The following is a 27,240-nucleotide window of genomic DNA, read 5'->3' on the forward strand; positions in this document are numbered from 1 at the left end:
CATGAGATTTGGTGAATGGGTAAGTGAATGACTAGACAAATAGGAACATCCGACCTGAAAAATTAACAGTAAAATGGTCTAGAATGAGCTGAATCACTGGGTCTATTGATGTGAAGTTTGTAAAATTAACCTACTCTTGAACATTTCTCTGCCTTTTCTGACTCCAGGTTTCCTACAACCAAACTTAGAATAAATGCTTGAGTGTTCTTTTGAACAAACTAAAATCATAAACTGTAAGTCCTGTGCTGAGGATACTGTTTAAAGGCAAGTTACAGGAATGGCTTCCCTTGTAAATTTGTAAGTCAGTCTTTTACAGTTTGAATTACAGTATTCCCCATGATTTAAAATAGAAAAAATTAGTCCTTGACTTATGAATTAGTTTCAATTTTTAAAATATTTATACTTTTTCCTAAAGGATAGTCATTCTCTTTTTCTTAAAAATGCCTTCAAGTTATTTCAAAATGTATTTGACTTATTTTTATTTGATTGTTGACAACATTTATAAGCTGCGTTATTTTAAAATATTAGAAATCTTCACAAAAAAAATGAGTGTTTAAAAAAGGTACGAAGGTAGAAGTCTTAGACACTTGCTAGACTACAGAACAGCAACTCTGAGAAGGACTGATCACACTGAGCAACTTGACAAGGGCCACCATCCTGTGGGAACATGGTGACAGGTTAGGAAAATCTAGTGGAAGATGACACTTAGTAACTTTCTTGTAGCTTTTCTTCACATAGATTACAGGCCTCTAATGAAACATTACTCTTGTCTTTCTAGGATGACATTATATTGCTCTAAACAAAAAATATCTTATAATTTGTTTTTGGTAGAAAAGCCATTAAGCCCTTCTGAACCTGCTTTTTTCTCCAGTACTTTAAATTCAAAAAAATTGATCTATCAAAGTGGCACATGCTGAGATATTAAAATATACTATGCCCTATCGTCGCAACAGTCTCAAGTACAATTGGTGAGTCAGTAATAAACATGGACCTGAAGTGTGTTAGTTACAACTTAAATTTAATAACTGTAGGTTTTAAATTCCCTCTACTAAAGAACGTGTATAGTATGGTTATGTTTTTCTTCATAAAGTTTATTGCAAACCACATTGCACTAAATTTTACCTGAAATATATAAAATAAAATTACAAAGCTAGCAAATTCAGATTAGAACATAATGTCTTCCTTTTGGAGTTGTCACATTGTAGTACATATCTGCCTATTGTTAAGTTTCAAGAAATATCTCAATAACAATATTCAATTTTATAATTATAACTTGTTTCCTTTCATTGGGTTCAAAAATACAGAGTGTTATCTGAAATAATATTAGTTCCACCTTCTTATACGCCAATGTATTCTACTGAAACAGGACAGGCTAACCTTATAATTGCTGAGCAGTCTTGAATAAAAGCCCACAGAATATCATTTTAGAAGAAAGTGTGAATATCAAAGGATTGAAATTAACTTCTATGTAAAATAAATTCCTGTATTCTGGATATATGAAAAAGTTGAAGCTCCTCACAGGTGTTCATGGACAGTGCACAAAGGTATTCTGATGGCATCTAAATATGACATGACAACTATAAAAATGAAGTAAGGATAGTTTTAAGAAAAAAAATTAGCAACAGCCTATGAAACATACATGGATGATACCTCAAGTAATAACACATGTAGATTAAAATGAAAAATGCACTATTTATAAATTATTTTATCTTTAATACATAAAATTTTATAGCTTCATGAAGTATCATCTGATGTTTTGATATATGTATCTAGCATATACTATTAAAATCAGAATATATGTGCATATATCAAGCATACATTATTTCCCTGAAGTCAAAATATTAAAAATATATAGTTCGCTAACTCTGTGTACTTACTCAGACATGATGGTTTTGTCATAGTAAAAAAGATCTTAATTCTGTCAAATATAGAGGTTTTATTATCTTAAAGTGAATTATATTGTGGATATTCTGAGCTTTTTGCCTAATATCCATTTATCAGTGAGTACATACCAAATGTGTTCTTTGTGCCTGGGTTATCTAACTCAGTATGTTATATTGTAGTTACATCCATTTGCCTGTGAATTTCATGAAGTCATTTTTTAAATAGCTGCGTAGTACTCCATTTTGTAAATGTACAACTTTTTCTGTATCCATTCTTCTGTTGAGGGACACCAGGGTTATTTCCAGCTTCTGGTTAGTATAAATAAAACTGCTATAAACATAGCGGAATATGTGTCCTTGTTATATTGGAGCATCTTCTGGGGTATACGCCCAGGATTGGTACAGATGGGTCCTCAGGTAGTACTATGTCCAATTTTCTGACCATATGAAGCTCAAGAAGAGGGACAAACAAAGTGTGGGTGCCTTAGTCGTACTTAGAAGGGGGAATAAAATAATCATGGTAGGTAGAGGGTAGAGGGACTTGTAAGGAAGAGAGGTGGGGAGGAGAAAAGGAGGGCAGGATCAGATGTGGGAGGAGATAGGGGAGATGAACAGAGGATCAGGAAATTGAACAGGGGTATGTAGTAAAGGGGGATAGGGAGGTACACAGGACCAAAGGCCTGCCTTCCTATGAATGACAGACAAGGCCATCCTCTGCTACATATGCAGCTGGAGCCATGGTCCCTCCATGTGTATTATTTGGTTGGTGGTTTAGTCACTAGAAGCTCTGGGGGCCTATGGGGTTGCAAACCCCCTCAGCTTCTTCATTCCTTTCTCTAACTCCTCCATTGGGATCCCCTACTCATTCTGATGGTTGGCTGCAAGTATCCACATTTGTATTGGTCAGGCTCTGGCAGCGCCTCTGAGGATCTGGGGTAGCCAACAGAAAGACCAGATGCCAGGAAGCAAGAGGCTCCCAGGACCCAATGGGGATGACATTAGTTGAAATGCCCAACAAAGGGGAGTGAGAACCTGTAGAGCCCATATCCAGAGGTTAGGCACAGCTCCTGTTTGAGAGATGGGACCACCCAACCATCTCAAAAATTTTAACCCACAATTGCTCCTGTATAAAAAAAAATACAGGGCCAAAGACCGGAACAGAGACTGAAGGAAAGGCTATCCAGAAACTGCCCCACCAGGGCATCCATCCTATATACATACAAAAAGCCCAAACACTATTTCTGATGCCAAGAAGCACTTGCTAACAGGAGCCTGATATAGCTGTCTCCTAAGAGGCTCTGCCAGAGCCTGACCAATACAAATGGGGATGCTTGCAGCCAACCAACAGAATAAGAAGTGGATCCCAATGGAGGAGTTAGAGAAAAGAATGGAGAAGCTGAGGGGGATTGTCACCCTATAGGCCCCCAGAGCTCCCAGTGACTAAACCACCAAACAAAGAATTCACATTGAGGGACCATGGCTCCAACTGCATATGTAGCAGAGGATGGCTTTATCTGTCATCCTTAGGAGGGCAGGCTTTTGGTTCTGTGAAGGCTCAATGACCCAATGTAGGGGAACACTAGGGCGGTAAGTGGGGGAGTGACTGGGGGAGCATCCTCATAGAATCACGGGGTTGGGGGATAGGGGTTTTGCAGATAGGAAACTGGGAAGAGGGATAACATTTGAAATGTAAATAAATAAAATAATCAATAATAAAGAAAAATAATCTTAAAATGAGATATACTTTAATTAAATGCCCATGATCCTATAACTCAAAAGAGTCTCTGATTTGCACTACTGGCTGGGTTCTATATCAGCTCTGTGAACATTGCAATCCTGGTTTCAGAGGAAATTTGCCTCCATTCTGAATTTTCCATTTAGTTTTATTGAGCTTTTGTACCTAATATGAAGGACTTTAAGATGCAGATGTTTTGGGAGCACCTGGGAGAGCCATCTTGGTTCCCAAATCCCTCCTAACATGGTCTGTGCAGGTGAGAGTGTGGACTATGGAAGCTGACAGCTTCTGGAACAGGCAGAAGCACCACAGCTTCTGAGGCAGACCCCGTTTCGGGCTCCAGACATCTGGCACCTTCCACACTGGGAGAGGGGTGTCTGCCCCGCCCAGGAGGACTTGCCAGAGCACCTAGGAGAGCCATCTTGGTTCCCTCCTAGACTGGTCTGCTCAGGTGAGAGTGTGGACTACAGAAGCTAACAGCTTCTGGGACAGACTGAACCAACACAGCTTCTGGGACAGGTCCTGTTTCAGGCCTTCATCTTCAGCCAGAAGGTAGGTCCAAAAGGCAGATATCTGTGCACCTTACCTGCAAGAGGAGAGCTTGCCTGCAGAGAGTGCTCTACCCACTGAAACTCAGGAAAGATCTAGTCTCCCAGGTCTGCTAACAGAATCAAGAGAGGAACAAGCTATAACCAGAAACAACTATAACAACTAACCCCAGAGATTAACAGAGGGCAAGAGGCAAACGTAAGATTCTTACTAACAGAAACCAAGACCACTCACCATCATCAGAACCCACCACTCCCACTTCAGCCAGTCCTGGGCACCCCAACACACCTGAAAAAATAGACTGGAATTTAAAAGCATATCTCATGATGATGGTAGAGGACATCAAAAAGGACTTTAATAACTCACTTAAAGAAATATAGGAAAACACTGCTAAAGAGTTACAAGTCCTTAAAGAAAAACAGGAAAACACATCCAAACAAGTGATGGAAATGAACAAAACAATACTAGACCTATAAAGGGAAGTAGACACAATAAAGAAAACACAAAGTGAGGCAATGCTGGAGATAGAAACACTAGGAAAGAAATCTGGAACCATAGATTTGAGCATCAAAAACAGAATACAAGGATTGGAAGAGAGAATCTCAAGTGCAGAAGATTCCATAGAGAACATTGGCACAACAATTAAAGAAACTGAAAAATGCAAAAAGATACTAACTCAAAACATCCAGCAAATCCAGGACATATGAGAAGACCAAACCTACGGATAATAGGAGTAGATGAGAATGAAGATTTTCAACTTAAAGGGCCAGAAAATATCTTCAACAAAATTATAGAAGAAAACTTCCCAAACCTAAAGAAAGAGATGCTCATGAACATACAAGAAGCCTACAGAGCTCCAAATAGATTGGACCAGAAAAGAAATTCCTCACAACACATAATAATCAGAACAACAAATGCACTAAATAAAGATAGAATATTAAAAGCAGTAAGGGAAAATGGTCAAGTAATATATAAAGTCGGGCCTATAAGACCACCAACAGATTGGGAAAGGATCTTTACCTATCCTAAATCAGATAGGGGACTAATATCGAATATTTATAAAGAACTCAAGAAGGTGAACTCCAGAAAATCAAATAACCCCATTAAAAAAATGGGGCTCAGAACTGAACAAATAATTCTCACCTGAGGAATACCGAATGGCAGAGAAGCACCTGAAAAAATGTTCAAAATCCTTAATCATCAGGGAAATGCAAATCAAAACAACCCTGAGATTCCACCTCACACCAGTCAGAATGGCTAAGATCAAAAATTCAGGTGACAGCAGATGCTGGCGAGGATGTGGAGAAAGAGGAACACTCCTTCATTGTTGGTGGGATTACAAGCTTGTACAACCACTGTGGAAATCAGTTTGGCGGTTCCTCAGAAAATTGGACATAATACTACCAGAGGATCCAGCAATACCTCTCCTGGGCATATATCCAGAAGATGTTTCAACTGGTAAGAAGGACACATGCTCCACTATGTTCATAGCAGCCTTATCTATAATAGCCAGAAGCTGGAAAGAACCCAGATGCCCCTCAACAGAGGAATGGATACAGAAAATGTGGTACATTTACACAATGGAGTACTACTCAGCTATTAAAAGGAATGAATTTATGAAATGCCTAGTCAAATGGATGGACCTGGAGGGCATCATCCTGAGTGAGGTAATACAATCCCAAAGGTACTCACACAATATGTACTCACTGATAAGTGGATAGTCGCCCAAAAACTTAGGATACCGAAGATATAAGATACAATTTGTTAACCGCATGAAACTCAAGAAGAATGAAGACCAAAGTGTGGACACTGTGCCCCTTCTTAGAATTGGGAACAAAACACCCATGGAAAGAGTTATAGAGATAAAGTTTGGAGCTGTGACGAAAAGATGGACCATCTAAAGCCTGCCATATCCAGGGTTCCATCCCATAATCAGCTTCCAAACACTGACACCACTGCATACACTAGCAAGATTTTGCTGAAAGGACCCAGATATTGCTGTCTCTTTCGAGACAATGCCTGGGCCTAGCAAACACACAAGTGGATGCTCACAGTCAGCTATTGAATGGATCACAAGGCCCCCAATGGAGGAACTAGAGAAAGTACCCAAGGAGCTAAAGGGAACTGCAACCCTATAGGTGGAACAACATGATGAACTAACCAGTACCCCATAGCTCTTGACTCTAGCTGCATATGTATCAAAAGATGGCTTAGTAGGTCATCACTGGAAAGAGAGGCCCATAGGACTTGCAAACTTTATATGCCCCAGTACAGGGGAATGCCAGGACCAAAATGTGGGAGTGAGTGGGTAGGGGAGGGGGGGTGTATTGGGGACTTTTTGGATAGCATTGGAAATGTAAATGAGGAAAATACCTAATAAAAAAATTAATTAAAAAAAAAAAGAATTACACTAGACTTTTCACCAGAGACTATGAAAGCCAGAAGATCCTGGACAGATGTTATACAGACAATAAGAGAATAAAATGCCAGCCCAGGCTACTATACCCAGCCAAACTTTCAATTACCATAGATGGAGAAAACAAAGTATTCCATGAGGAAACCAAATTCATATATTATCTTTCCACAAATTCAGCACTTCAAATGATAATAACAGAAAAAATTAAAGAACAGAAATCACACCCTAGAAAAAGCAAGAAAGTAATACCTCAACAAACCAAAAAGAAGACAGCCACAAGAACAGAATGCCAACTCTAACAACAAAAATAAAAGGAAGCAACAATTACTTTTTCTTAATATCTCTTAATATCAATGGACTCAATTCCCCAATAAAAAGACATAGACTAACAGACTGGCTACACCTAGAGGACCCAACATTTTCTTCCTTACAGGGAACCCATCTCAGGGAAAAAGACAGATATTACCTCAGAATGAAAGACTGGAAAACAATTTTCCAAGCAAATGGTCTGAAGAAACAAGCTGGAGTAGCCATTCTAATATCGAATAAAATCGACTTCCAACCCAAAGTCATCAAAAAAGACAAGAAGGGGCACTTCATACTCATCAAAGGTAAAATCTTCCAAGAGGAACTCTCAGTTCTGAATATCTATGCTCCAAATGCAAGGGCAGCCACATTCATTAAAGAGACTTTAGGAAAGCTCAAAGCACACATTGCACCTCACACAATAATAGTGGGAGACTTCAGTACACCACTTTCCAGTACACCACTTTCAACAGAGGACAGACAGTGGAAACAGAAACTAAACAGGGACACAGTGAAACTAACAGAAGTTATGAAACAAACGGATCTAACCGATATCTACAGAACATTTTATCCTAAAACATAAGGATATACCTTCTTCTCAGCACCTCATGGTTCCTTCTCCAAAATTGACCATATAATTTGTCACAAAACAGGCCTCAACAGATACAGAAATATTGAAATTGTCCCATGCACCCTATCAGATCACCATGGACTAAGGCTGATCTTCAATAACAACATAAATAATAGAAATCCAACATTCACATGGAAACTGAACAACACTCTTCTCAATGATAACTTGGTCAAGGAAGGAATAAAGAAACAAATTAAGGACTTTTTAGAGTTTAATGAAAATGAAGCCACAACATACCCAAACTTATGGGACACAATGAAAGCATTTCTAAGAGGAAAACTCATAGCTCTGAGTGCCTCCAAAAAGAAACTAGAAAGAGCACACACTAGCAGCTTGACAATACACCTAAAAGCTCTAGAACAAGAGGAAGCAAATTCACCCAAGAGGAGTATACTACAGGAAATAATCAAACTCAGAGATGAAATCAACCAAGTAGAAACAAGAACAACTATTCAAAGAATCAACCAGTCGAGGAGCTTGTTCCTTGTGAAAATCAACAAGAATGATAAAACCTTAGCCAGACTCACTAGAGGGCACAGGGACAGCATCCTAATTAACAAAATTAGAAATGAAAAGGAAGACATAACAACAGATCCTGAAGAAATCCAAAACACCATCAGATCCTTCTATAAAAGGCTATACTCAACAAAACTGGAAAACCTGGATGAAATGGACAAATTTCTAGATAGAAACCAGGTAACAAAGTTAAATCAGGATCAGGTTAATGATCTAAACAGTCCTATATTCCCTAAAGAAATAGAAGCAGTCATTAATAGTCTCCCAACCAAAAAAAAAAAAAAAAAAAAAAAAAGGCCAGGAACAGATGGGTTTAGGGCAGAGTTCTTTCAGACCTTCAAAGAAGATCTAATTCCAGTTCTTCACAAACTATTCCACCAAATAGAAGCAGAAGGTGCTCTACCCAATTCATTCTACGAAGCCACAATTACTCTGATACCTAAACCACAAAGAGACCCAAGAAAGATAAAGAACTTCAGACCAATTTCTCTTGTGAATATGTCTGCAAAAGTTCTCAATAAAATTCTCACTATCTGAATCCAAGAACACATCAAAACAATCATCCATCCTGACCAAGTAGGTTTCATTCCAGGGATGCAGGGATGGTTTAATATATGGAATTCCACCAACATAATCCACTATATAAACAAACTCAAAGACAAACACTACATGATGATCTCATTAGATGCAGAAAAATCATTTGACAAAATCCAACACCCATTCATGATAAAAGTCTTGGAAAGATCAGGAAATCAAGGCCCATACCTAAACATGATAAAAGCAATCTACAGCAAACCAGTAGCCAACATCAAAGTAAATGGTGAGAAGCAGGAAGCAATCCCACTAAAATCAAGGACTAGATAAGGCTGCCCACTTTCTCCATACCTATTCAACATAGCACTTGAAATCTTAGCCAGAGCAATTCGACAACAAACGGAGATCAAGGGGATACAAATTGGAAAGGAAGAAGTCAAAATATCACTTTTTGCAGATGATGTGATAGTATATATAAATGACCCTAAAAATTCCACCACAGAACTGCTACACCTGATAAACAGCTTCGGTGAAGTAGCTGAATAAAAAATTAACTCAAACAAGCCAATGGCCTTTCTCTACACAAAGAATAAACAGGCTGAGAAAGAAATTAGGGAAAGAACACCCTTCACAATAGTCACAAACAATATAAAATACCTTGTCCTGACTTTAACTAAGAAAGTGAACGATCTGTATGATAAGAACTGCAAGTCTCCGAAGAAAGAAATTAAAGAAAAGCTCAGAAGATGGAAAGATCTCCCATGCTCATGGATTAGTAGGATTAATATAATCAAAATGGCTATCTTGCCAAAAGCAATCTACAGATTCAATGCAATCCCCATCAAAATTCCAACTCATCCTTCAACGAATTAGAAAGAGCAATTAGCAAATTTATCTGGAACAACAAAAAACCTAGGATAGCAAAAACTCTTCTCAAGGATAAAAGAACCTCTGATGGTATCACCTTGCCTGACCTAAAGCTCTACTATAGAGCAATTGTGATTAAAAACTCCATGGTACTGCTATAGTGACAGACAAGTAGACCAATGGAATAAAATTGAAGACCCAGAAATGAACCCACACACCAATGGTCACTTGATCTTTGACAAGGGAGCTAAAACTATCCAGTGGAAAAAAAGGCAGCATTTTCTAAAAATGGTGCTGGCATAACTGGTGGTTATCATGTACAAGAATGCGAATTGATCCATTCCTATCTCCTTGTACTAAGGTCAAATCTAAGTGGATTAAGAAACTCCATATAAAACCAGAGACAGTGAAACTTATACAGGAGAAAGTGGGGGAAAGCCTTGAAGATATGGGCACAGGGGAAAAATTCCTGAACAGAAGAGCAATGGCTTGTGTTGTAAGATCGAGAATTGACAAATGGGACCTCACAAAATTGCAAAGCTGCTGTAAGGCAAAAGACACCTTCAATAAGACAAAAAGGCCACCAACATATTGGGAAAGGATCTTTACCTATCCTAAATCAAATAGGGGACTAATATCCAATATATATAAAGAACTCAAGAAGGTGGACTCCAGAAAATCAAATAACCCCATTAAAAATGGGGCTCAGTGCCAAACAAAGAATTCTTACGTGAGGAATACCGAATGGCTGAGAAGCACCTGAAAAAATGTTCAGCATCTTTAATCATCAGGGAAATACAAATCAAAACAACCCAGAGATTCTACCTGACAACAGTCAGAATGGTTAAGATAAAAAATTCAGGTGTTCTTTGTGTAGAGAAAGGCCATTGATTTGTTTGAGTTAATTTTATATCCAACTACTTCACCGAAGCTGTTTATCAGGTTTAGGAGTTCTCTGGTGGAGTTTTTAGGGTCACTTATATATACTATCATATCATCTGCAAAAAGTGATATTTTGACTTCATCTTTTCCAATTTGTATCCCTTTGATCTCCTTTTGTTGTCGAATTGCTCTGGCTAGGACTTCAAGTACAATGTTGAATAGGTATGGAGAAAGTGGACAGCCTTGTCTAGTCCCTGATTTTAGAGGGATTGCTTCAAGCTTCTCACCATTTACTTTGATGTTGGCTACTGGTTTGCTGTAGATTGCTTTTATCATGTTTAGGTATGGGCCTTGAATTCCTGATCTTTCCAAGACTTTTATCATGAATGGGTGTTGGATCTTGTCAAATGCTTTTTCTGCATCTAACGAGATGACCATGTGGTTTTTGTCTTTGAGTTTGTTTATATACTGGATTACGTTGATGGATTTCCATATATTGAACCATCCCTGCATCCCTGGGATGAAACCTACTTGGTCAGGATGGATGATTGTTTTGATGTGTTCTTGGATTCGGTTAGCAAGAACTTTATTGAGGATTTTTGCATCAATATTCATAAGGGATATTGGTCTGAAGTTTTCTATCTTTGTTGGGTCTTTTTGTGGTTTAGGTATCAGAGTAATTGTGGCTTCATAGAATGAGTTGGGTAGAGTACCTTCTGTTTCTATTTTGTGGAATAGTTTGAGAAGAACTGGGATTAGATCTTCTTTGAAGGTCTGATAGAACTCTGCACTAAACCCATCTGGTCCTGGGCTTTTTTTGGTTGGGAGACTATTAATGACTGCTTCTATTTCTTTGGGGGATATAGGGCTGTTTAGATCATTAACCTGATCTTGATTCAACTTTGTTACCTGGTATCTGTCTAGGAACTTCTCCATTTCATCCAGGTTCTCCAGTTTTGTTGAGTATAGCCTTTGTAGAAGGATCTGATGGTGTTTTGGATGTCTTCAGGATCTGTTGTTATGTCTCCTTTTTCATTTCTGATTTTGTTAATTAGGATGCTTTCCCTGTGCCCTCTAGTGAATCTGGTTAAGGGTTTATCTATCTTGTTGATTTTCTCAAAGAACCAGCTCCTTGATTGGTTGATTCTTTGAATAGTTCTTCTTGTTTCCACTTGGTTGATTTCACCCCTGAGTTTGATTATTTCCTGCAGTCTACTCCTCTTGGGTGAATTTGCTTCCTTTTGTTCTAGTGCTTTTAGGTGTGTTGTCAAGCTGCTAATGTGTGCTCACTCTAGTTTCTTTTTGGAGGCATTCAGAGCGATGAGTTTTCCTCTTAGAAATGCTTTCATTGCTTCCCATAAGTTTGGGTATGTTGTGGCTTCATTTTCATTGAACTCTAAAAAGTCCTTAATTTCTTTCTTTATTCCTTCCTTGACCAAGGTATCATTGAGAAGAGTTTTGTTCAGTTTCCATGTGAATGTTGGCTTTCTATTATTTATTTTGTTATTGAAGATCACCCTTAGTCCATGGTGATGTGATAGGATGCATGGGACAATTTCAATATTTTTGTATCTGTTGAGGCCTGTTTTGTGACCAATTATGTGGTCAATTTTGGAGAAAGTACCATGAGGTGCTGAGAAGAAGGTATATCCTTTTGTTTTAGGATAGAATGTTCTGTAGATATCTGCCAGATCCATTTGATTCATAACTTCTGTTAGTTTCACTGTGTCCCTGTTTAGTTTCTGTTTCCATGATCTGTCCATTGGTGAAAGTGGTGTGTTGAATTCTCCCACTATTATTGTATGAGGTGCAATGTGTGCTTTGAGATTTACTAAAGTTTCTTTAATGAATGTGGCTGCCTTTGTATTTGGAGCATAGATATTCAGGATTGATAGTTCCTCTTGGAGGATTTTACCTTTGATGAGTAAGAAGTGCCCCTCCCTGTCTTTTGTGGTTGGAAGTCAATCATATCAGATATTAGAATGGCTACTCCAGCTTGTTTCTTCATACCATTTGCTTGGAAAATTGTTTTCCAGCCTTTCATTCTGAGGTAGTGTTTATCTTTTTCTCCTAGATGAGTTTCCTGTAAGCAGTAAAATGTTGGGTCTTGTTTGTGTAGCCAGTTTGTTAGTCTATGTCTTTTTATCGGGGAGTTGAGTCCATTGATATTAAGAGATATTAAGGAAAAGTAATTGTTGTTTCCTGTTATTTTTGTTGTTAAAGTTGGCATTCTGTTCTTGTGGCTGTCTTCTTTTAGGTTTGTTGAGGGATTACCTTCTTGTTGTTTCTAGGGTGTGGTTCCCGTCTTTGTATTGGTTTTTTCTGTTATTATCCTTTGAAGGGCTGGATTCGTGGAGAGATAATGTGTGAATTTGGTTTTGTCGTGGAATACTTTGGTTTCTCCATCTATGTTAATTGAGAGTTTGGCTGAGTATAGTAGCCTGGGCTGGAATTTGTGTTCTTTTAGTGTCTGTATAACATCTGTCCAGGATCTTCTGGCTTTCATAGTCTCTGGTGAAAAATCTGGTGTAATTCTGATAGGCTTGCCTTTATATGTAACTTGGCCTTTTTCTCTTACTGCTTTTAGTATTCTATCTTTATTTAGTGCATTTGTTGTCCTGATTATTATGTGTTGGGAGGTATTTCTTTTCTGGTCCAGTCTATTTGGAGTTCTGTAGGCTTCTTGTATGTTCATGGGCATCTCTTTCTTTAGATTTGGGAAGTTTTCATCTATAATTTTGTTGAAGATTTTGCTGGTCCTTTGAGTTGAAAATCTTCATTCTCATCCACTCCTATTATCCGTAGGTTTGGTCTTCTCATTGTGTCCTGGATTTCCTGGATGTTTTGAGTTAGGATCTTTTTGGATTTTCCATTTTCTTTGCTAATAATAGGCAATAATTCAAATTTCCTCTATCCCTGAGGATGTTCTATGTGTATTTGAGTAATCTATTGAAATAAGGTTGTTTTGCAAAGGGAGAGATATTAGCTCAAGAAACCAAAAAAAATTCCAGCTATAGTCACACCCTTAATTTTTTTGAAGAATATAGCAGCTATTTCCAGGGGCAGTACAACTCCTTCTCATCTGAAAGAGTGATTATAATCAACCTTGAATTCAATTGACATTTTCAGTCTAAGAATTCCCTTTACATTGAGGTTATTTCTTGTTATATGTCAGACATGCAAAGAGGGTTTATGTGTGATGGGAAAAGGAGTCTAATTTAATAATTATGGGACTCATGAACTTAATTTACCTGGATTACCATTCCAGTTATGTCTCCATCTTATGTTTATTTTGTTGGTTTGATAGTTTGAGTTAGCCATTGTTTTGTTTTTTGAGAAAATTTTATCTCTATAACATGTACTTGCCTTCAAACGTATGATTCTCCTGTTTGATCCACTAGAATGCTGGTAGTACAGGTGATTGCCACTAGTTTTGCTTTTCTTAATTTTTTATAATTCTTTTTTTTGTTATTAAGAAACCCATCATGCTATTTTGATCTTCCATCTTATGCATTTGTTTTGTATTGGGATTTAATACTGAGGAGGAAAAAAGCTAAATAATATTAATATTTCAAATAGTTGGCTTCATTTTCTCTTCATTTGGATTAAAACTGATGATCCTTTATGCAGTGAGAACATGATATTGCCATTTGTGGTGAACAGTAAGAATATATGCATGGTGTTCACATACTTTCATAAGTACCTTATATTAAGATTATATATTGCAGCAGGTTTTAAGTACATTCTTGTATTAATTATAATTTTGGTGTGGTAAAAGTTCTATGACCAAGACAAACTATAGAAGAAAGAGTTCATTTTAGCTTACTATTTCTAGAGGATAAAGTACATAGGATCAAGGACAGCATGGTTGTAATTGTCAAGAATTGCAGCAAGATCAGAAAGCTTAGAAGTCATATCTTGAACTACAAGGATTGAATATAGACTCCCAATTTGATGTAGATGAGACTTTTTAATCTCAAGATTTTCCCCCAGTGAGAAACTTCCCTTAGTGTGCCTGTATTGCTCAAAATTTCCCAAACAACATCACCAATCAAACAGGAAGTTCTCAACAACCTTAACTAGAAGAAATATGTCCTATTGAAAACTCCAAAATTTTACATAATACACAAAATTATATAAAATCAAAGATTTAGCACATTAAAAGGGATCTTAGAAAAGAAGAGAACATGTTCTTGCAGAGGACATAGATATATTTCCTAGCAACTGAAAGACAATTACCAACTTTCTATATAGCTCAAAATTTTTGCCTTCTTCTAGCCTCTATGGACACCAGGAACACACATCATACATACAAAAATATGCAAAAAAATACACACAGTAACAACTAAAAATAAATACATCTTTAAAAACTGGGTTTAAGTACACTTAATAAATTAAACTGGTCTTAATAATGAAGATATAATATGATTTGGTCTAATAAGATTTTAATCGTCTCTGACACATTTGTTTCATTCTATGGAAGTGGCAAGTTTTAGATGGACAATGACTATAAGAAATGTATTTGTGCTTCTCAGCCATTCAGTATTCCTCAGGTGAGAATTCCCCTGAGGAATACCGAATGGCTGAGAAGCACCTGAAAAAATGTTCAATATCCTTAATCATCAGGGAAATGGAAATCAAAACAACCCTGAGATTCCTCCTCACACCAGTCAGAATGGCTAAGATCAAAAATTCAGGTGACAGCAGTTGCTGGCAAGGATGTGGGGAAAGAGGAACACTCCTCCATTGTTGGTGGGATTGCAAGCTTGTACAACCACTCTGGAAATCAGTCTGGCGGTTCCTCAGATAATTGGACATAGTACTACCTGAGGATCCAGCAATACCTCTCCTGGGCATATATCCAGAAGATGTTCCAACTGGTAAGAAGGACACATGCTCCACTATGTTCATAGCAGCCTTATTTATAATAGCCAGAAGCTGGAAAGCACCCAGATGCCCCTCAACAGAGGAATGGATACAGAAAATGTGGTACATTTATATAATGGTGTACTACTCAGCTATTAAGGAGAATGAATTTATGAAATTCTCTAGGCAAATGGATGGACATGGAGGGCATCATCCTGAGTGAGGTAACCCAATCACAAATGAACTCATGAGATATATTCTCACTGATAAGTGGATATTAGCCCAGAAACTTAGAATACCCAAGATACAAGATACAATTTGTATCTTGAAACATGAAACTCAAGAAAAATGAAGACACTTTGCCCCTTAGAATTGAGAACAAAACACCCATGGAAGGAGTTACAGAGACAATGTTTGGAGCTGAGAAGAAAGGATGGACTATCTAGAGACTGCCATAACCAGGGATCCATCCCATAATCAGCCTCCAAATGCTGACACCATTTTATACACTTGCAAGATTTTGCTGAAAGAACCCTGATAAAGCTGTCTCTTGTGAGGCTATGCCCGGTCCTAGCAAACACAGAAGTGGATGCTCACAGTCAGTTATTGGATGGATCACAGTGGGGTGAGGAATGAGGGACTTTTGGGATAGCATTGGAAATGTTAATGAAGAAAATACCTAATAAATTTTTTAAAATGCAAAAAATAATGCAGATGTTTTCATCATGAATGTAAACCAACTTGTGCTTATATTATTTCACACACATAGCACACACACATACATACACACACTGTGTTACCTTTCCCCCACCGGTTATGGATTTCCTTCTCTGTCTCTTTAAATGTTGACTGAGGTCACCTTTTTCTGAGATACTGGAAAGGAGAATGTAGATGAACTCACAAGGTCTCTTCTAGCTGTGTAGTTTTGTATTTCTCAACCTCTGCAGGCCAGCTGCTGAGGTAATGAGGTTCCCAAGAGACTTCTTAATGTTAAGAATCAGCAAAACTGGAACTTTTAGAGATCAGTTGCTTTTAACCTATGTGGCTTCTCTGTGAAACATTTGAATTACTATGTCAACTGTTGTCAAGTTGGAGTAGGATCAATGTGTGGTTCTATGTCACCTTGAGGTCTGATGAGTTTCTTAGGAAATCCGATTGAATTTAGAGCTGGAGTACATTACTTTAGTCATCAAGGATCAAAGTTAACTTGGTGACTAGAAAATTTTAAAAAAAAATGTGTTGAAAGAACCATTTCTAAAAATTTCAGCCTTGGGCATTTAAAACTGTTTCCAATATTGCTTTCAATATACTATATTCAGAATGTTCTCATGTTGCCTCTGACCTCACAACCTCATTTTAGGCCTTTCTCTCTCTCTCTCTCTCTCTCTCTCTCTCTCTCTCTCTCTCTCTCTCTCTCTCTCCCCTCTCCCTCCCTTACCCCTCTCCTGTATCCTTTTCCACCCCCTGTCCATTGCTTACATTCTGCCTTTTTTCTCTGCCTTCAAAATGTGGAAGGAAAGGAAGACAAACAGGTGCTACCCTATGGTGCCGGCCTATCATTATGGGGACTGGATATTCACTTTGTGTCTTACTAATTTAGTTGCAAATAATTCAAGGATACTTACATGACTTCTTGTAGAAAGACCATTTTTTAATGAAATAAATCCCAGTTGTTTTGAAACTCTGAGATGAAATTGTTATGAGATAATAAAACCTAGAAGCATTGGAAGAGGATTTAAATTCTTCTTGTTTTGAGTTTTTTTCCTGTGGTACATTATATTTTATCGGTATAGCATATCCTGAATAAAACAAGTGGTATATTGCTGTGAAGTGTGTGGCTTTTTACATTTGTTGCACTTGAAAGAACCTCATTTGAAAAAATTGTCCCCATATTATTGTTCTGTGAGCTTGTCTGTGGGGCATTTTATTTTGTCAACTTGACCCAAATTGGAGTCACTTGGAAGATAGGAAATTCAGTAGAAGGATTGTCTCCATCTTATTGGCATATTGGTGGGTCTACAGGATATTTTCTTAATTAGTGAGGTAGAAATGCAAAACCCACTGTCAATGGTGCCTCCCCTGAGCTCCTTGTCCTGGATTGTATATGAATGTGAGCTGAGCTAGCCACAGGGAGTAAGCCAATATCATCCCCTTGTAGTTCTGCTTTAGTTCCTCTTTCCATGTTCCTTTTTACTCCCGCCCTTACTATTCATGATGATAAACTTTTTATTCCCATAATGCTGTCCATTATGGTGCTTATTACAATAACATAAAGCAGATGAGAGTAGATTCCCAAGGATATACTGTGATCAGAGGCTTGGAAGATGAAATAAACCCTATCATACTAAAGTTGATTTATTCATTGTTTTATTACAGCAAATGAAGGGAAGTTAATACACTAGTTAAGCATGTTCAGGGCTTAAGGAAAATTTATATATATATACACACACACAAATACACACACACACATATATAAATAGAGATAGAAATAGAGATATCCCACCTGATATTCAGAGGGCAACTATATAGAGATGAATGCTTGATATAATCTTGGCTTCACACTCTAACATAACCATTCCTAGAGAAGAACAAGGGAGAAGGAATCAGAAGTACCACATTAAACTGTCTTTTAGATTACCAACTCAAGTCAGTCAACATGAGCAGCTCTACAATTATGTCTACAGAATGCTAGATAGCACAGGATCCTTGCAATGATGTGTTCTTGTGAGTTTGTCTGCATTACCACCATAGAGAATATAAAACATATGGTAAAATATGAATTAATAGAAGAGTCTAGAACTCATATTCTTCAACTGCAAATTTTCTACAAGGTTTAGATAATTCAAAAGTTATAGTAAATATAATCATTATATGATTTCTATACATGTTCTATATAACTGTCCCATTTTTGAGTTCTTTTTAGTAATAACCTCATGTCTTTTTATATGCTAACTTTCCATTTATACACCATCATTTATTTATTACATAATAGGTCATAAGTGGATATATGTTGTCTAAGAACTCACTTTCTTGAGCTATATGTATAGTCAAGTAAAATGTAAAGGTAAAATTATACTCATAAAATGAATGTCTAAATAAAAAATGATAATGAAGTGCATTTATATTTATATATGTATGAATACATGTGAATATATTATGTATGAATATATACATAATACACATATGTGACTTACATAAAAATATATACAAAATACATATCCATACAATGTATATTTATATGTATACATAATGTATATGGATAGATACAGAAATACACAAGGCTTATAAGATCCAAGAGAATGAAGTAACAAATTTGCTTTTAAACTCTGGACTATGTTTAAACAGTAGGTATAATGAATCCTTTAGATGGACACAGATTTCTTCAGGTTTTAAATGTATGTCACTATGGTTTGTATGTAGTTTCGATGTGTTTTTTTTTTTCTCTCAAGTGGTTGATATACAAAAATTTTGCTTCATAATTTGGTAATGTATGAGATAATAGAAAATTTTAAAATGTGGCTTAGTAGGAATTGGCTATGTCTTTGGGAGCACTGACATAGTTCCCATGAGACATTGAGTTAGTTCTAAAGATATTATTAGATAAATAATGATCTACGTTTCTCAAGTAAACCATCTCAATAGAAGGTGTAACAGTAGTGAAGCTTTGCATGTCTCATTCACCGCCTCCCCAGTCATAAGCTTTTCTGTGCTCTTGTTTCCTGGTAGTCCTTTTCAACTCATAGGATTTATTTATTGCTTTATGATTATATGAATGTTCAGGGGGGTGGTGACTTCAGAGAGGAGTAATCATTATTCACTAATGTATCCCCAATCTTTTGCATACTACTTGTCACATTAAAGTGTCCAAAGAACAATAAAATAATCTTTTGAAATATCTGAAGGAAACTTTCTCTAACCTTAATGAAATATTCTAACATATACATTCAATGTTGAACATTGATATATTTATGTTAAGTGTTATCAGTGTAACCATACAAAATAATTAGGCACATTAAAAAGTTTGACTATGATGAAATAAAAAGCAAACTATTGATTCATTTAACATTATTCCTAAACAAACATACATTGAATGAAATAAAATAGTATTAGAAATGAATAGAAATATATCTCCAAACAATACTTATTATTGCTATCATTGTTTACTATTGTCCAAAACTTGACGGCAGGCATTTTTCTCGAAAAAATTACATAATTGTAACATACAACATGAAAAAAAAATCAAGTTTTTACAGACCTGGAACTTTCATCTCTACTGACTATCTTTCATATTTCTGGAAGTTGCTATGAAGTGACCTGAGGAGAAAAGTCAAATATAAATATCAGTTGGACCCAGCTGGGAACCCTTCCTGATATTATGGTACAGTTGTATCACAGGAGTAATCAACCTCTTATTTATTGGAACTAACTATCACACCACAAAATGAAATGCATAACTTTCTCTTTTCTTGGTTAAATACTACATGGCTAGAGAGGCCATAGACTCTGGGGGCAACCAAGTACTATTATTCTACTAAATAGACTGAATATTATTTTGTTTTTTAAAGATAAATTGTTATACCTGTACATCAATGGATCTCTAATCCATTGATGATTAGACTCCTAATCTGAGAAGCCTGTAATTGTGGTAGATTGTGGTTAACACAGTGACTCACAACTGGCCAAGGTACGGAATATCAGGGACATCAGAAAGCCCAGTCTTAAAAAGAACACATATACAGTTCATTCTTCCCAAGGCTCAGAGATCATTGCATAATAAAGAATGTAGAAGCCAAAGGCATTGGATGACAACAAAAAGACACTATCTTCTGGATATAACAGGCCACCTCAAGATATAAACTTTCCGTGGTTTGACCAGCAAACTGTAGATGCCAAATCCAACCCTGTTCCTAGCATAAAAATGGGTGCTGGTCACACAGTTTGACATGTAGCTGTTGACCTATTAGCAATTGTTAGCTACAGGGAGGTGTGGAAACAGTTTTCTCTAAGACTTTCGGCCCTGGTAAGCCCATCACTCTCTAAATAGAAGAACATACATACAAGAATCCTTCAGCAGTACAAATTGGTCTTGAGAGATAAAACAAAAATTAGACACAAAGTTGTTTGGGGGAAATAGAGTACAGTATGAGAAGAATTGGGGAAAGCAGTAAATTTAACCAACACATATTAAATGATACTCTCAAAGAATGAATAATAACAAAACAACAAATATAAAGAAATGCCAACTGAAAAATTTGAAGTCCCAATTACACATAAAATATTAAATAAAAATGGAAATAGAGTATTTAGAAGGAATAATACATTTTTTTATTCAAAGCAGTATGTAGAAGAAAATTGAGAGGCAACTTATTTTACTTTTACAAAATCATAAGAGCTAAAAATATGAGTAAATACTCTATAATATTTCTTCACAAATGTAGAAATAAAAATGATCTAAAAGAAACAAAGGTAGAACTATAAAGAAATATATCTAAACTAAATTAAAACAGTAGAATTGATGGAAAATTGTCAAAGATATTTGAACTAATCCTTTGAGCAGGCTAATATAATTGTAAAACTTAACAAGTATAAGCAATAATGTCTAATAAGCACAAATAAACATTGTTAAGAATTAGAATGATTTTGTTGGGGTTTTGGTTTGTGGATGGTATCATATACAGCAGAGACTGGTCTCAAACTTACTGTTTAGCCCATGAAAACTGTAAGCTGATTCTTTTTTGCCTCTGCCTCTGAAGTGATGAGAGGACAGGTGTGTACTGTAATCACCAGAAAAACATATGAAGGTTTTTGACAATTTATCATAGTACTAGGTAAAACCATGTAACAGTTCTGCTATTCTTTTAACCTCTTAGCATCACTTCTAATATATAGAAGTCTCTCTTACTGTTCATAAAAATAAAACGAAACCAGTTCCATATAAGAATAATCCTTCATATAATTTAATTAATATTTAATTGATACATATAATCTATACAGGCTCATATGGTGGATTTTGAAAGTTCTAATATTCAAATAGTCATTATCTCCTTCTGTAACTATGAAACTACTAACTTCTTTATTTGATATCAAAAATGGATACAAAAATGGAAGAAAAGGAATCCACAGAGATGGCAGTAATTGAAATCTCCTGTGGACTTTGGTGGTTTAGAAGAGGTTTCTTCTAAGGACTTAACGCTTTGCAAGGACAACTCTAGAATTCTTTGGTTAAGAAATAAGTCTTTATCCTTAATAAGAATTCCTCTGTCGAGGGACATCTGGGTTCTTTCCAGCTTCTGGCTATTATAAATAAGGCTGTTATGAACACAGTGGAGCATGTGTCCTTATTACATGTTGGAGCATATTCTGGGTATATGCCCAGGAGTGGTATTTGTAGGTCTTCAGGTAGTACTATGTCCAATATTCTGAGGAACCACAAAACTGATTTCCAGAGTGGTTGTACCAGCTTGCAATTCCACTAGCAATGGAGGAGTGTTCCTCTTTCTCTAGAACCTTGCCAGCATCTGCTGTCACCTGAGTTTTGATCTTAGCCATTCTGACTGGTGTGATGTGGAATCTCAGGGTTGTTTTGATTTGCCTTTCCCTGATTACTAAGAATATGAACATTTCTTTAGGTGGTTTTCAGCCATTCAGTATTTCTCAGTTGAGAATTCTTTGTTTAGCTCTGTTCCCCATTTTTAATAGGGTCATTTGGTTCTTTGGCGTCTAATGAATACAGAAATGTGGTACATATACACAATGACTTAGTACTCAGCTATTAAAAAGAATGAATTTATGAAACTCTTAGGCAAATTAAGGAACTTGAAAATATCATCCTGAGTGAGGTAACCCAATCACAAAACACACATGGTATGTACTCACTGATAAGTGGATACTAACCCAGAAGCTCAGAACACACAAGATACAATTCACAAACCACATGAAATTCAAGAAGAAGAAAAAGTCTGGAAACTTCAATCCTTCTTAGAAGGGAGAACAAAATACCCATGGAAGGAGTTACAGAGACAAAATGTGGAGCAGAGTCTGAAGTAATGACCATCCAGAGAGTGCCCCACAATCACCAAACCCAGACACTTTTGTGGATGCCAACAAGTGCTTGCTGACAGAAGCTTGTTATAGCTGTCTCTGGAGAGGCTTCACCAATGTCTGACAGATACAGAGGTGGATCCTCGCAGCCTGGACTAAGCACAGAGTCCCCAATGAAGGAGCTAGAGAAAGGACCCAAGGAGCTGAAAGGGTTAACAGCCCCATAGGAAGAACAACAATGTGAACTAACCAGTATCCCCAAAGCTCCCAGGAACTAAACCACCAACCAAAGAGTGTGACTCACTCACGGGCTCTAACTGCATATGTAGCAGAGGATGGCCTACCTGGTCATCAGTGAGAGGAGAGGCCCTTGATCCTGTGAAGGCTCTATGCCCCAGTGTAGGGGAATGCCAGAGCCAGGAAGCAGGTGTGGGTGGGTTGGTGAGCAGGGGGAGGGGAGAGGAGATAGGGGTTTTTTGAGGGGAAACCAGGAAAGGGGACAACATTTGAGATATAAATAGTATCTAATTTTAAAAACCATAAAAAGAAAGAAAGAAGGCTTTAAATCACAATAAAAACATAGTAAAACTCAATATATTGTATGCTACTTATAGAAAAAAAGGTAGTTCATGGGAAATATTTTTACATATTCAAAGACTCAAATGTTTCTGTTCTTACATATTTTATAAGTATAAAATCTTGGATAAAAAGCACTGAAAAATGTACAACAGATAAATTCCAGAAAAATTAGTCATTGTTGGGTGTGCAAATGTTTGGTGCAGGAGATTCTATACAGTTTTTGTTATTTTTGTTGTTTTTGATTTGTTCTTATTACTTTTATTTTTTTACAGTCCAGTCATTACCCACCCACAATTAGCCCTTCCACAATTCCTTATCCCATTTCTCCTCTCCCTGTCACCAAGAGTACACTCCCCCCCCCCCCGACATCTGTCAGGCCTTCCCACTTTCTGGGGCCTCATGCAGGGTTAGGCACATATTCTCCCACTGAAGCCAGAACAGACAGTCCTCTGCTTTATATGTGTTGGAGGTCTCAGACCAGCTAGTGTATGCTGCCTGGTTGTTGGCTCAGCGTCACAAAGATCTCAGAGGTCCTTGTTAGTTGAGACTGCTGGTCTTCTATGGGGTTACCCTCCTCCTCAGCATCTTTCAGCCTTTCCCTAAGTCAACCACAGGCATCCTTCACTTCAGTCCATTCAGTCAGCTGCTTGTAGGGCCTCTCAGAGATATACTATTTTTTTTTAATTTAAAAAGTTTAAGTTTTCTTTCTACACTTAAAAAAAAAACATTTTATTTTATATGTATTAATGCTTTTTTTGTATGCATATATGTGTGCTATGTGTGTGCCTGGTGCCTGTAGAGCCTGGAGGAAATGATCAGATTCCCTGTGACTAGAGTTTCAGGTGATACCAGTCAGCAGACAGGCATTGGGACCCTGTCTTGGACCATGGCTAGAGCAGCAACTTATTTTAAACAGAAGGTGGATAATACTTTCTCATTCTCTGACCATAATTTCGTGTATAATCCACAAATGATAAGAAAAAGTTGAGGATTTGGAGGAAATGTATATGATTATATTTCTGCGTGTATATATGTATCTGTAATAACAACGAAAAATTCTAAATCTGGTCATATTCTTCTGCTAAAGTACTAACCTCTGTCACCCTAATTAGTTATAATAACTCCAGATGCTTCCCTAGTAAAGGAAAGCAATGCAAGTATCTATTTGAATGCATCAGTTTATCCCCAAAGAACACTATCAAATCCAGTTCACAATAGTGGCACAACAGGAATAAAATTGAAAATGGAAACCCCATCCTCCTGCTCTCAAGCATCATCACACTAAACGTGTATACTGAGCACATATAATGCAGGTATCATACTATGCAACCCTAAAAGTTAAGTTTTGTCTTTTATTTTCCAGAAATTGAGAAGGAAAGCTGTGGCGATCCTGGCACACCATTATATGGAATTAGAGAAGGCGATGGTTTTTCTAATCGTGATGTTTTAAGGTTTGAATGCCAGTTTGGGTTTGAATTAATTGGAGAGAAATCCATTGTTTGTCAAGAGAATAACCAATGGTCTGCAAATATACCCATCTGTATCTGTGAGTACCAAATGCTTTGCTTCTAGATGGCATATGTTACCCTGTCCTTGCATATAATTGCTTTTGTAATTAATTGCAAAGAGCTGGAACCAAGTAATTATTTTTGAATGAGGAGCACTTTGTGATACTATCTTTAACACATGTGCTTATGCTGAATTATAAAATTCATTACAGATTTAAACAAAGTTAACAGAGTTCACTTGGTAATTGCAATATATATATATATATATATATATATATATGTATATGTATATGTATATGCATTCTTCTAACCAGTGGGTAGCATTTTGTGCTTTATATATGACACATTTCTTATGGAAATTAGATATCATAGCTAATTCTAATAAGCACATTTATTTTCACAAGATAAAAATGCTTATTAGTAATCATAATTATGAAAATATTTAAGGCTTCTCTTTTATGTAAATGCCATTATTTATTTTTGAATGAAGGTATTCATGGTAAGGCATAGAGTTCACAGCATAAAATCCATTATTGTTTATTTTGTATAAAATGTTAGGATTACAAAATACATTAATTTTTCAACTTAATACGAACTGAACATGAAGGTTATTAATATACTTTTATGGTCAAGTAAATAGTCATTATTGAATTTCAATATCTTTCAGAGGAAAAATGCACAGATCCACTTCTAAGGAACTGTGAGGAGAAGGGCAGTTATTCATAATGAAGGTCACCTGTTCAGTTCTATTTCAGAAAGAATAAAATACATTAGGGGAGCTGATTTTCATCTGTTTATGCCATATAAAGCTTGGAAGTACTTAAAACATTTTAATTGATGATCTTTTATTCTAAGCATTCTTCCAGAAAGATAATATTGGTTTCATAATGGAAAACCTATTATTTGATAAATCACAACAACAATGAAAGAAAACATTTGGTGCAAGAGATCTCATCCAGGGCTTTGGCTCTGCTAGATAAGTGCTCTTTTTTGAGCTACACCCCAGCCCAAAAATGAAAAAAGCAATTGACAATATTTTGTCAGATGCTATAATACATAATAAAATAAAAATGATGTGACTTTCATTCCCTAAAGGCAATTTGAAAAATTCATGAATACCTAGTAAATATTTTGTTTTGTTTGAAATGGGGTCTCATGCCTGTCTTAGTCAGGGTTTCTATTCCTGCACAAACATCATGACCAAGAAGCAAGTTGGGGAGGAAAGGATTTATTCATCTTACATTTCCATATTGCTGTTCATCACCAAAGGAAGTAAGAACTGGAGCTCAAGCAGGTCAGGAAACAGGAACTGATGCAGAGGCCATGGAGGGATGTTACTTACTGACTTAATCCCCTGGCTTGCTCAGCTTGCTTTCTTATAGAACCCAGGACTACCAGCCCAGGGATGGCACCACCCACAATGGGTTAGGCCCTCGCCACTTGAGCACTAATTTAGAAAATGCCTTACACCTGTATCTCATATAGGCATTTCCTCAACTGAAGCCCCTTTCTCTGTAATAACTTCAGCCTGTGTCAAGTTGACACAGAAAACCAACCAGTACAGCCCCCCTGGCTAGCTTGGCATGTACTCCATAGTTCTCAGTAGCCTCTCATTTGCAGTGATTCTCCTGCGTGCTGGAATTATAGGCATGTGCCACCACTGGATATCTTTAACTGTTTTCAACTAACATCTTTAACTATTTTCAACTAAGCCCAATAATTCAGTAAGTGATAAAATAGTGCATCGAATGTTTTATGTGCAGGCAATGGTTAATTTTAAATGCATTTGTCTGAATAGATGTTGATGAATAAGCCAGGACTACATAGATAAAATTCTTACGTAAATCCAGGTAAAGAGTAAAGATAATTATATTAAATTTAACAAAAGAACACCTTCTGGAATTTTTTTCTATGAATATATTATATTAATTTATGAATCATATATAACTAAATTGCAATTTTAATGAAACAATTAAAAGCAATTTTCTAGGCATGTGACAGTGCACAAGATAATGTTACCTAAAAATTGCATTGCACCTATAAAACAGTAGATACAATGTACATTATTAAATCTACACATTTTCTTGAAGTTCTGTGTGGTTTGTGAGCTTGGACTGTGTGTGGATCATGTGTAGCAATATGAACTTAGGTCAATTTGAAAATAATGATTTATAGTAAAAGACACCACACACCTTTTTCCTTTACTAATTTAGCAATCATTTTGTTACAATGGTTATAGAATTAAAGTTTCCAAGATTCAGTTGAGTATGAGAGAGGGCAGTAGTCTGTGCATATTCCAGATGTGAATGGAATTGACAGGAAAATGGAATAATTTAACTATGTAGAGATAGGGATTAAAAGTGTAGATGATGAAGAAGATAGGGAGGAGTTCTATGCAGTACTTCCCTCCAGATAGGATTTGGTTATTGCAATGATAAACTCACAGCATCCATGGTTACCTTACAAAACATGTCCAAGATCAAAACAGTCCGTATCCCAGCATGAATGATCCAGAAGCTCACAAGGTCCCACTCCTGAGGAACTAAAAGCAGCTGACAGCTCTTCTTTGTGGAGATTAGCCACTTGTACATTGTTCATACTTTATTGAATATCCTTATACCCATATACATATGGGAAGCACTAATTAGACTTAGTGACTAATGAAAGACAGACACAAAGAGTCAGAGTGACAGAGTCAAAAATTAGAGATAGACAGAGACAGAGAGTGATGAAAAGAAAAAATAGGACATAAAGCTTTAAGATGGGCATGTTGGAGATGGATCCCTGGGAACATGGGAGGGGGAAAAGAAGAGACAAGGGAATCATATTATATTGTACACATATATAAAATTCCTAAAGAATAAATGAAAGTAGAAAGGGTCAGAACATACTATGTACAAGGCAAATCCCTGCATTTGGAAAAGAAG

The 27,240-nt window shown here is 36.6% G+C and overlaps 1 protein-coding gene across 3 annotated transcripts in view; it reads left to right on the top strand.

Annotated features, from left to right (window-relative positions):
* Window positions 1-27,240, top strand: part of Csmd3 (CUB and Sushi multiple domains 3) — a 1,262,970-nt gene that overhangs the window by 768,639 nt on the left and 467,091 nt on the right. For all 3 annotated transcript variants that reach the window (XM_029469819.2, XM_021183659.3, XM_029469820.2), the window contains one exon: window positions 24,169-24,351. In XM_029469819.2, coding sequence (XP_029325679.1) covers window positions 24,169-24,351 — 183 coding nt within the window. The remainder of the gene's footprint in view (window positions 1-24,168; window positions 24,352-27,240) is intronic.

Source organism: Mus caroli, unplaced genomic scaffold, assembly GCF_978045245.1.
Source record: "Mus caroli unplaced genomic scaffold, Mus_caroli_1 scaffold_16, whole genome shotgun sequence".
Lineage (NCBI taxonomy): Eukaryota > Metazoa > Chordata > Mammalia > Rodentia > Muridae > Mus > Mus caroli.